Genomic DNA, 12,779 nt, shown 5'->3' with positions numbered 1-12,779 from the left:
CCCCTGGTGGTGAAGGTAGGCTGCATCACCTGGTACGGCAGCCTTTTTGTTACTTATTATTGAGTTGTTGATTGTTGCTGACTGCTGTTGTTGAGCGTGGAGCAAGATCCCAAAGCATTTCACTGTCAATTACAACTGTATGCAATATAAGTGACAAATAAAATTTGATTTGTTTTGATTTGATTTTGGGTCATTGTTTTACTGTGTGATGTAGCACCATCCAATGAATTTGGAGGCATTTGCTAGCACTCGAGGAGACAATATGTTTCTGTATACTTCAGAATACATTCTGCTGCTGCCGTCAGCAGTTACTATCATCAATTAAGACAAGTTATCAAGGTCTAGTGGCAGCTATACCTGGCCAAACCAACACCCCATGCACCATGTTTCACAAATGAGGTGGTATGCTGTAAATCTTGGGAAGATCCTTTTTTCTCCAAACTTTCCTCTTGCAATCAGCATCTGTAGTTTGGCTGGTGACGTATTCTGTGGATGTACCTCCGGGAGTGTTCCTGATCTGTGGGACAGTTGTTTTGGGGTTTTTCTTAATTATGGTGAGCAATCTTTGGTCATCCACTGTGGACGTTTTCCTTGGCCTACCAACATTTTTGTGTATACAATATTTGCTAATCAATCAAACACATAACCCAACAATTATGAAAATAAATAAATACATAAATAATTCTGCTGGCCTAGGAAATGCCACTTTAAATTGTGTATCACAGCCTTGTCAAGGCTATTTCACTTTCACCTATCAAATCCTCTTTCATTCAGGTAAGGTAGAGGCTGGCATTGATCATGGCTGGTCCACTATGACCACATGCACATGCCCCACAGCAATTTATGTGCACCACAAAATACAGTATTTGAATAGACATAATATAATATAATAATATATGCCATTTAGCTGAAGCTTTTATCCAAAGCGACTTACATTGCAATGAGTGCATACATTTCAGTATATATGGTCCCAGCGGGAATCAAACCCACAATGTAAGCGTTGTTAGCGCCATGCTCTACTAACTGAGCCACAAAGGACCACAATAGACCCCCTTATCTTGCTTGCATTTCAAATTAAATGACCCATGCTTGCCAGTCGCATACCAATTGATCCATGACATCTCACTTGCAGGCTTGAATTAATTTAATCCATGTCACTGTTCTCCGGAGGATAATCATTCATAATTTAAAAATATTTAATTAACAGAGGACTCCAAACTGAAGTTAAACTGTATGTATCATTGGCCATTTATTGAGGAAACAGAGTTCTTACCTCACAACATAACTTCTTTTTTTCAATACAGTATCCTTACATATAAAAATACATTCATTCAGTAAGACTCACGGTAAGAACTGTAAAAGTGACATTTTGTGTCACAATACTAATTATGTTGACAAATATATGCAGGGACAACAAAGACTTCACTGGTGGGAGAGGGTGAATTAAAATAAACTATGATTGCTGAAAAACCGAGTGGCCATTTGAAATGGCTGGACTGTAGTTCAGTACACTCACAATTCCAATCCCACAGTCTTTGCTGAAAGAAAATGTAACAATTTAGTATAGTTTGTTGTGTGTGTGTGTGTGTGTGTGTGTGTGTGTGTGTGTGTGTGTGTGTGTGTGTGTGTGTGTGTGTGTGTGTGTGTGTGTGTGTGTGTGTGTGTGTGCGTGCGTGCGTGCGTGTGTGTGTTGGTTTATGGTACCACAACAACGTTGTTTCACATCACTAGCATGGAATCAATGGGACATAGTCAGTGTGTTTCGTCTCTTGGAATCTCGCCGTGGGAATGGCACAAAGCTCTTCACCTCTTTGAAGGATAACCCTACGAGGAAAAGGTTTAGACAATGAAATAGATAAAAGATAAGTAACTTTGTAAAACACATTTACAAATTAAAAAGTAAATCTTAGATCTGAAAACAAAATGTGATCATAAAATCCATCTAATATTAAGGAGAAAAAAAAAGAATTGTATTAGCACTTACGTCTCCACTCTTCTAGGGGCAGTGTGGCATTGTCATGACTGTCATCATATGGCAGTGGCTCAGGGCAATCCTCTGGGTCCCTCAAGCCATCAAAATACGGGTGTTCCAGAGCACCTTCAGCTGTCAACCGAGTCTCACTATCAAGGACCAGCATCTTTTCAAGCAAGTCAATAGCTGGAAGAAGTTAAATAGAGAAACAGTGAATAACAGGCAACTGGTTGGAGACGATACTGGATTACAGAACAAACAAACTCAAGGGTTGTACAAAACCTGATGTACAAAACCTGAATAACAGCATTTCATGCGCAATAACAAATGCGTTGCAGCCTACAGTATGTGGGTGAAATCAATTGAACTCACCCTGTGCACTGGCTCTGGGGAACAACATTGAGAAGTCTTTTCTTGGAAAGTGGGGGAGAGATCGTACATAGCTTTTTGCCTTTTTACAAAAAGACAGTCACAAGACAGAAAAAATTAGCAGTCATTTTCATGGACACTTCTAACAAATCTAGCAATGGACAAATTCTGATTCCATGGAGAGATTAGAATTATGAATTTATCACAAAATATACACCACATTCTCAAATCTGGTATCATCCAGGTGCCAAATCTACCTCTTGACTGTCCAGTTTCTGAACAAAGTCAGGTCCTGGTACTCCAGTCACTTTCATGATCTGAGTCAGCTGGTCCATGTCTGCGAGTCAAGGGTTAGAGTCAAGGTCATTCAGGCCAAATGTATTCATGAACTTGTCAAGTGGATTCAGACAGACAAACGGTGAAATAACACTTTTCAGGAGTACTGTATATGGCGGGGACACCATGGGACCATTCCTAACTTGAGATCAGCATGCCTAACTTGAACATGCATTTGTGTCAATGGGTGATTTGTGTGAAAATTCGAGTAACAGACATGGATTCATTTTTCAGCCTTACAGTATACAGACAAAAACAAGGCCTTATGTAGACAAAAACATTGCACAAGTAGAGTAAAATGAAAGGATACAGTCTTTCCCTTTGAACAGAGTCTTCCCATTGATCATCTCTCCCATTATACATCCCACGGACCAGATATCCACTAGAATGGGAGTGTATAGGTAAACATTTTAAAATTAAAACCATGACATTGAAAACCAATTCACATGTACATACATAGAGTCAGTGAGTCTTGTAGTATGGTGCCACACTCAAAAGGTCAGATAACTGTGATATGAAGAACAGTGTGGCAGATATATTACCAGACAACAGTACATTTTTCAGTTCTTGTTCGGTTACTGCTATATTTGGTAAGACATACTTACATAACAGAGGCCTTATCCCTACATAGTTAGAGTATGCATTTGTGTAGTTCAGATCTGTGTCAAGAACATTATGTTAAGTACCTTGAAATACTCACGCTGCTTTTGATTTAGTTTGCCTGGTACAATTGAACCGATGGTATAGGCCAAAAAGTGCAAACTCACAAAAACTTTTATTTTACATATTTGACCCCAGTCTGATGTAGCACAACATACATTAAACTTGATAAGAAGCCATTGCTGTCTCATGTCAGTACCATAAAGTTTTAGACTATTATGGTATTGATAAGACAATACACACGTTTTACAAACTACAGTCAAGATCTGAGAGAGGGTCAAGAGGGTGAGAGTGTGTAATAGCTATGATGGTCTTGCCAGTCTGGGTGTAGTGCATCCAGTTTAGAATGACCTCAGGCGCCCGGTACCAGCGAGTCACAACATAGCCGGTCATCTCCGCTTCAGCGTGGCGAGCCAGGCCAAAGTCCAGGATCTGCATCAACAGCAAAGGCATAGTCATAATCCAGGATTTATTCTCTGCATTGATTTTTCCTGAATTATCCTATTCATGATACAAACCTTCAGCTCGCAGTCCTGATTTACAGCCAAGTTACCAGGCTTAAGGTCCTGCAAAAGAACAGAAGTGTGACTCAAATGCTGAGTGTTGTGGCTGAGATTAACTTGCTTTTATACAGCAAAATAATAAACCTACAGTATAACACAAAATCTATCAACGGTTTTAGTAACAACAAACCAAGTGAATGGTTAACAGGCAATTAGGGTGTTAGGTAAAATAAAGTTTGCTCTGCCCAAGCTCTGTCCAAATCAACACATTTACACAGACATGGGTGTTCCATAAAACAACACCGTTGAGCCGGGCGTGTCTTCACAATGTCTAGCGTGTCTTAGGGAATTTATCAGTAATAAGTCTACTCATCCTACCTGTTTGGGCAGGGTTCTGATGACTCTATGCCAATGATGATTATTTAAAACAACATTCTCATGTTTCACAGCAGAAACAGTCCTTCTTTCAAATGCCATGTGTCTCTAATACCATAACACTTACCCTATGAATGATGCCAGCTTTGTGAATGTACTGTGACCAGAAGAGGAGAAAAAATAGACAAAGTACTATGATATAGAACAGCAACTAAAAAAATCAAATTTGCCCATGACTTACTTACACACACACACACACACACACACACACACACACACACACACACACACACACACACACACACACACACACACACACACACACACACACACACTCACTCACCCTTAGTCCACAGAGTATCTGATAGACAAGAAACTGCACTCGATCTTCTGACAGAACCCCACGAATTTTGGAGAGGTCTGTGAACATGTAAGGCATCACCAGATAGCTGTGGACAGACATAGATATCATCACTACCACATCTCCAGAACCACCCATTGACTGGCTTTATGTGAATGATGACACCAGGGGCTCTCAGAATGTTCAGCCAGAAATGTGATTTCTTGTGTAGAACAAACATGACTCTTGATCAGGTGGAATAATGGATTGTGTAGCTCCATAACATTTCTATCTGCAACATTCTGAACATTTTGTTCCTATACTGAGTGAACCCCTGGGTCATCTGGGTCATTCCGCCATAGATTGAAGACCCATCTCTTCAGGCTACATCTTAATGGTCCCTCCTAAAGACCTCTTCACCCCCACTACCCCCCTGTACAAGTTTCTCTCCTGTTAAAAAAAAAAATCCTTCTTCTAGCATTGTGACTGCCTATGGCCCCTGGTCTGAGCATTGATTATTTTATCTTATAATTACTGATGGATAGATGATTCACTTACTTAAACAAATATATTTGTTGTAAGTCACTTTGGATAAAGGCGTCTGCTAAATGCCATGAATGTAAATGTAAATGTAAATCTGAAAGTTACAGGAGCTCAAAGTTCATAGGTCATTTTTGGAGTGTGCAACATAGATGCTGCTGAAGTTGTGGTAAGGGTTAGTGGCTCATTCATGCATGCATAAATTTGCCTTGTTCTGATGAGAATAGCGAAAAAAGCTACCAGTATATCAATAGACAACACACACACTATGGTATATAATGCCTGTTCATACTGGCCTTCAATTGTTTTATTATCTAAATAGGAACCAATACTCCTCCTTGGGTTTAGTTGTGTTTTTATCTAGGTCAATATATCAGTGTGTCCTACCAAATCATCAAAGACATTCTCCACCTCAGCCTCAGGCATTACTCTGTCTGATGTCACAGCCATTATGGTAAATACTCACAAGTCCTGAAAGCCGTCAAGGCTAGAGGCGGGAGTAAACACGTCCAGAAGCCCTATCACCTGACAGGAATTTTCAGATAAGAGAGAGGTGTTTGAGAGGAATACTGTAGGTTCCACATATGAGAAAGACACAAAAAAGCAGGGAATGTTGGTGATAAGGGATAAAAATGTTTCCCATCATCTTCCGACGATAATACAGAAATTGTGCATGTCAGTTTCACAGTCACAGGATAATCTTCTTATAATTGTATGGTCAGCTTTGTGAGCACTTGCCACATATAGCTGAAAAATGCACGGCATAAGATCTGATGACCCTCTGGTAGGGAAAGGCAAGTAATCTTTCCAGAGTCAAAGAGAATAAGTATTATAGTGTTCTAGGAGAAAGATAAGATCAGGCCATGTGTACTCACATTTTCATGTTTCATGTGTTTGAGCAGTCGCAGCTCACGATAGGCCCTCTTTGCAAAGATCTCTGACTGGAAAGGCCGGTGTAGCTTCTTGATAGCCACTTTCTCTGTAGTCTTTTCATTTATAGTTGAGCTGAGGCAAAGAGAAAATAATATTAGGTTGCAAAAAAAACTAAAAACATTTACACTTTATGTATATTATGTATATTTCCCTAGGACAAAAATATATTTCCAGAAGAATCACAAAACCCACTCAATATTGCATGGTGTGTAATATCCATTGGTACAGACTGCAATAAAAAGATACAATTGAGACATTAAAGTAGGAACTAGGTAGTAGGTAACCAAAGTCATATTACAGGTAAACCTCAAAATCTTGTTTTTGTGTTAAAGGGATAGTTCATCCAAATGACAAAATCACATATTTGGTTCCTTACCCTGAAAGTCTATGGACAAGGACAGACTTCAATCCACATTTTTGTTCTGTTTATCTGAGCACTGTAACTAATAGCTAATTGTTAGCATGACCAAAACCCAATGCAAGTCAATGGACACTAAATTAGCATGTTGAAATGTCAAAATAATCTCAAAGTCATTTAAATTAAGTAATTGAGTTTCTTTCAAACATGCTAATATAACATCACAACAATTTGCTTCCGCTAAAGAGCGCTGCACACCACTAAAACCATGTGCAAAGACCGTTTTGGTAATTTGGTGTCACAGAAAAGTGTGCATCTGCCACGATCAACATAGACTTTGCACCTATATAGGCAGAGCAGTAAATGGAAGTGTTCAGAGGGTTGGCAAGGAGAGTGGGACAATTATCTATTCCATGTTCAATAATTACCAATAGGCGAAAATAGACACTTATTTGATCATTACGGGAACAGCAGTTGTCGGGGATAATCCCTCATGCCACCAGTACATCCTCTACAAAATATATGGAAGTAGGCCTAGTGTATATTCTTGCATTATGACATACTGTACACTACATTCCCTAAAACATTGAATTACCAATGTTGCATACATCGATCGCCTTCGTGCTCTGTGCCTATTACTAATGAAATAATGCAACCGTGCATGTCTTTGATAAGTTATCAAATCAAATAGGAGAATATCTTAAACATTGTATACTGTACAGATTACAGCAAAATTACCTATTTCATAGAAAGTAAGTTTGGAGAGCCTTTATGCACAAAATGAAAAGGTTGTCTATTGACATGCATTGGGTTTTGGTTAAACATTTGGTTAAACAATTAGCTGTTAGTTACAGTGCTCAGATAAACTGAACCAAAGTGTTCATTGAAGTTGTCCTTGTCCATAGACTCATTTCAGGGTAAGGAACCAAATATGTGATTTTATAATTTAGGTGAACTATACCTTTAACAATGATCTGCTTGTGGGAACGTCAGTTGTGCTGCTGCTTAGTCAAAACATACCACAAGGTGAATGTGCACACTGTCTTCACAGCCCTCGGGGTAAATTGCTTATACCGTATAAGATCTAACTACCCTCCCTTACAATAGACCAGAACTTTACATATGTGATAGAGCTGCTGTTGATAACAGAATAAGCTCAGTGTGAAATGTTTTGTTTACCATAATGCGTCAGCGTTGACATGATAACTCGAGGTTGACCAATACTTACAGTAAATAGTTGTAACCTACGAAAACAACACACTTTCTTTGCAGCAGCTTAAGACATGATAACAGTAGTTAGTCTGGTTACATTGTAAACATGTGTGAATGCAAGCGACACATTATTTCAACAGCAGTGATTACTTTACTGTACAGGCGATGTCATGCGACTCACCATACGGAACCGTACGCCCCTGTCCCGATTTGTTTCAATCTTGTGTACTTCTCCGGGACTTCCCATACCGTGCTGTTGATCTCCTCTCGGTGAAACCGTGTCTGTGCCTCCATGTTGAGATTCGGTAAAATCGCCAAGCAAAGACAACTACGTACTTCTCCCCACCTCCCACGCGCTGTTTCTGCAACTACTTGTTAAAAAGGTCACGGCACCAGTCGCAATAAGTCTGTCAATAGCTCATTGGAAAGCACTGTGGGGTTTACCATAAGGAAGGTTTGCAATATTGGCTGGTTGATATGTCCAAGATACAGTAGGCTACTACTGGAGTTGATCATTGACGGCCCACGCTATTTCACTATGCGAAATACTTTGGAATATCAGAAAAATATGACGACCCAATAACTCATAGCCCTCTAATGTTGCTCTGTTCTGTTCAGCTCAGAGGGCTTGCTAAAACATGTCAGCCACGATGACTCCAGTTTCCGTTCACACCCACACATGGTGGTAGGTGGTACTGTACTTGTTATGAATAAATTATATTCCAAATGATTTAATAATCAGTACATTAGGCTACATACATTGAAAACAACACTACACTTTAGAATTAGATATCAGACTTAGATTTAATTTAGTATCTTATAGTCTAAAATACTATTTATGGAAAATTCTCACCTTTCACTGAATGAAGTAAGTAAGTAATTAAGTAAAGGAAAAACATAATTGTTATGCCTAATCTCAAGACATAGCAGACACTTGTTGATGGTTCTCAAAGAATTGGATGAGTCAGGGACTAGGTAGGACCATATTGCTCACACCTACAGTGCCCTCCATACGTATTGGAAAGGGAAGCATTGTGTCTTCTTTTAGCTCTAGACAGTTTGGAATTGAAATAAAACATTACTACGAGGTTAAAGAGTTTCTCATTTTTAATTCAATGTTTTCTTTTTTCAGATTGGTTTCACCATTTAGAAATTACAACACTTTTTATACATTGTTCTCCCTATTTCAGGGCACCAACAGTATTGGAAAATTGGCTTGCTAGGTGTTTCTAGTTAGTCAGGTGTGTTCCATCACATCATCTGTGCAGGCATAAGAGAGCTGTCAATGTCTACTATTGATTCTAGACTTTGCATCTGCCTTTGGAGACTGCTATTGGTGTCTGTCAACATGAGACCAAAGAGACGTCATTGGAAGTCAAGGAAGCGATTATGAGGCTGAAATATCAGAAACATAGCCAAAACCTTAGACTTACCAAAATCAACAGTTTGTAACATAATTAAAAAAAGAAATAAAGCACTGGTGAGCTCGCAAACGGGCTGGTAGGCCAAGGTAGACTTCTACAGTGGATGACCGAAGAATGCTCACCATAATTAAGAGAAATCCCAAAACAACTGTCCCACAGATCAGGAACACTCTCTAGGAGGTAAGCGTGAATGTGTCAAAGACTACCATCCACAGAATACATCAACAACTGAACTACAGAGGCTTTACTGCAAGGTGCAAACCACTAGTTATCCTCAAAAAGGATAGTCGGGTGACAATTAGCTAAAAAGTACCTTAAAAGCCTGCAAAAAAAGCCTGCAGAGGTTGGAAAACGGTCTTGTGGCCATATAAGAATATATATATATATTATATATTAAATATTATCATGTACCAGAATGATTGCAAGAGGACAGTTAGGACTATTACTTATGGAGGGCACTGTATCCAATTCATTCCGACCTAAAAGGGAACATCAAAACATGTCTGGCAGGGGATGGCTGGGGTGAATTTGTGATTTGAATAATGTTTAATCCGTAACCAACAGGTTTGTAATAAGTTGGTGGTGGAACACAATGAGCCACCAACAAGCTATCAATCATGGGAGTGATGACAGGTAATCAATGGTTTATTGCAGTCGCTATGCAGTTAAACTAAATAATATCATATGGATTCATCAATAATTTGCGTTACTCTCAGACTATGGCGTGACATGAAGATCACATGAAGTCTGGGGCTAGTCCTTGCTCTGAGCAGATGCCTTTGAGCATTCAGTTTATTCTAACTAAGATATTGACCACAAGATGGAGGCAAAGCATAACATTATAGGTTGGTTCCCTTTTTTCTCTATGGAAATATTTCTGTTTATCAGTTTGTGCTATTTGTACATACACACACACACACACACACACACACACACACACACACACACACACACACACACACACACACACATACGCACAAAGATATTGATAATACACTGGCACCTCACTGAACTGAGAGGATGCATTACAATCTTCGTTTGACCTAATTGACAACTCTGCTTTTAACCGCTCTCATTATTCACTCTTAATAATACTGTATGTACCTCACCTCCTGGCCGTACAAATCGGTCCCTATCGTAATATCTCATTGAAATGCAAAAGTAAACACAGGCCAAAATGCCCATTAGCAATGCCCGATCACTGGATCGACAGACAATCAATTCTTGTCCAGTACAACATCCCTGCTGCTATGTGGTGTCTGATGCTTAGATAAAACAACTGTTATGGAATGAGAAAGTGATAGGTCAAGGAGAGAGAGAGAGAGACAGAGAGAGAGAGACCACAGGACAACAGACCTTTTCTTGAAAGGGCAGGAAGAGAGGAAGACATCCATTCTCTCCATGCCACAGGGCCCAATGGCTTCAAACTTATAGTCATTACCAACAAATTAAATGTGTCCTCTGAAAGACGCTCTCATCTCTCTCTCTTGGCACTTTAACATAATTAATTATTGGTATCAATCAATGATGCTATACCTCCGCGCCTCTTGGTTAACGGGGGGATAGAGACAAGGAGACAGTGGCATTTAGCTATGATTAATGAAGTGACCTTCGCTACAGCCTTGCCTGTGTTGAGGAAAAATCTATTCCATTTCAATGTGATTGCGGGATTAACACTTTTTACACCAGGATGCGTTCCAATTCTCTACCCTTCACCCTGAAGTAACCACTCATGCACTTCCCCTCATGCATTTAAAAAGCATTGGATTGGTGCAAGTATGGCTGGAGATAGTTTCCGTCATATTCCATTCCTTTTAAATGAGGTGGAGTGTACAATTGCACACTTCAGGAGAAGGGTAGAGAATCAGAATACAACCTTGGTTTGACAAGTGATCGTCCTCCTATCAAAGTTGGCAGCAATTGACCCCATTTGTCCTTCCCTTGTTTGAAACCTGTGCAAGCTGTTTGTTATGACTAGGGCCAGGGGTTTTTCATAACCATATGAGAATTCTGGAATTCAACTGCATCCTGCAGATGTTTCATTTGTTTTGAACAGATTAACATTTGGTGACAGATGGGAAAGACACACACACACACACACACACACACACACACACACACACACACACACACACACACACACACACACACACGCACGCAACACATTCTCTCTCTCTCTCTCTCTCTCTCTCTCTCTCTTTATGGTCACACACTGTTCCACTAAGAGTGAATACTAGCATCAATCATCACACCCATTACTATCCTATACAAGACTGGGCTGTAGGCCACACTCTGCCAGTTTTGCCAGCCACCGACTTGGTATGCTCTTGAAGAGCCCCACAGTAGCTCTTTGATTTGCCTGTGAGGCATATCATTAACTGTCCTACCATTTCATTAATGTTGGTGCGTGGGGTAATGTGGGGTAGTGTGCATGAGAGCTTTTAGCTTACCACCTTTTGTCTTTTTGGCAACATGCCCGCTCTGGTGAGTTCATCAATTCTGATGGGTTGAGTGGTATATTTGTGGGCGAGATCGTTTTATGGCACATTGTCACACAGTAAACTCTGCACAGTATGCATGTTTGTGTGTGTGTGTGTGTGCGTGCCTACAGTATGTGTGTGTATGGTATGTAAGCCTGTGTGTGTGTGTGCGTGCGTGTGTGTGTTCACATTCATGTGCGTGTGTGTATGTCCTGTTGTGTGAGTGTGTACGTATATGTGTGTGCGTGGGTGTGTATGTGTATGTGTATGTGTATGTGTCACAGTGTGTTAGCGTCTGGGGAAAGCATGTTACTTCCGCCTGTCATCCCCCCCTTGCCGTCAGGTTGTCAAGGGTGATATGACAGGGATGCGCTGTGTCTGGCTCCCTGACCCAGAAGCCCCTGTCACCTGGAGGAAGTGGTGCTAACCACAGTAGACAGCCACCACTGGTAGCTCTACTCACACACTGGACTCTACTCTCTCTCTCTTTCGTTCACTCCCTGAGCTGTGCCCTCTCTCTCTACCTTGTTCACTCCCTGAGCTGTGCCCTCTCTCTCCCTTCCTCTCTTTATCTCTGGCCACCATCTAAGGATATGTTTGTCACCCACTCTGACTCACTGTGGACTGAGCTCTACTCTCTCTCCTCTCGACCCCTCCTCTTTCCTCCCCTCTCACCACCCCTCTTCTTCAATCTGTCCCTCTCTCTCCCTTTATCTCTCCTCCCATCCTTCCATCCCTCTCACCTGCCTCACTACCCCTCTCTACCTCTCTTTCTGTCCTGAGACATTGGTCTCTACTCTCTCTCTCTACTCTCTCTCTCTCTCTCTCTCTCTCTTCCTCTTTGCACCCTCCTCCGTCTCTTTGCCCCTCTCTCTGTCAGTGGCCCTTGTCTAAGGATGTAGTGCTTCCCCTACAGAGGTCATGTTCGGTTAGTGCCAGATGGCCTGAGGATGACTGTGGTCAGTGGTCCACATCTAAAGCGATAAGGCAGGGAGGGGTGCTCTCTCTGGTTCCACCATCTCACTACAATTCATGGGCCTGGGCATGTGACCTGACCAGGAAACATCTGGCCCTAGTTATCGCTCCTAACTCTGGGCCAGACTTATGTGTTACACCCAGGGGCCGCAAATATACAATTAACCCATTTCACCTCTGTGTGTGTGTGTGTGTGTGTGTGTGTGTGTGTGTGTGTGTGTGTGTGTGTGTGTGTGTGAGAGAGAGAGAGAGAGAGAGAGAGAGAAAATGAGGCTGTGTGAGAGAGAGAGCTAGAGAGGAGA

The 12,779-nt window shown here is 40.9% G+C and overlaps 1 protein-coding gene across 1 annotated transcript; it reads right to left on the bottom strand.

Moving 5' to 3' along the window:
• Positions 1 to 1,606: 1,606 nt before the first annotated feature.
• On the bottom strand, positions 1,607 to 8,252 carry mapk13 (mitogen-activated protein kinase 13). The gene is made up of 12 exons (XM_083675018.1): positions 7,780 to 8,252; positions 5,971 to 6,100; positions 5,562 to 5,620; positions 4,559 to 4,664; positions 4,343 to 4,372; positions 3,856 to 3,903; positions 3,655 to 3,769; positions 2,988 to 3,059; positions 2,599 to 2,678; positions 2,345 to 2,423; positions 1,985 to 2,158; positions 1,607 to 1,824 (listed from the first exon to the last, which is right to left on the bottom strand). The coding sequence occupies exons 1-12, from the start codon at positions 7,890 to 7,892 to the stop codon at positions 1,739 to 1,741; spliced, it is 1,092 nt and encodes a 363-aa protein (XP_083531144.1). The 5' UTR covers positions 7,893 to 8,252; the 3' UTR covers positions 1,607 to 1,738.
• Positions 8,253 to 12,779: the final 4,527 nt, after the last annotated feature.

This window comes from Argentina silus (genome assembly GCF_951799395.1).
Source record: "Argentina silus genome assembly, chromosome: 8".
NCBI classification, from domain to species: Eukaryota; Metazoa; Chordata; class Actinopteri; order Argentiniformes; family Argentinidae; genus Argentina; species Argentina silus.
The sequence above is the reverse complement of the archived record's forward strand: the minus strand, read 5'-3'. Positions and strand labels throughout refer to the sequence as shown.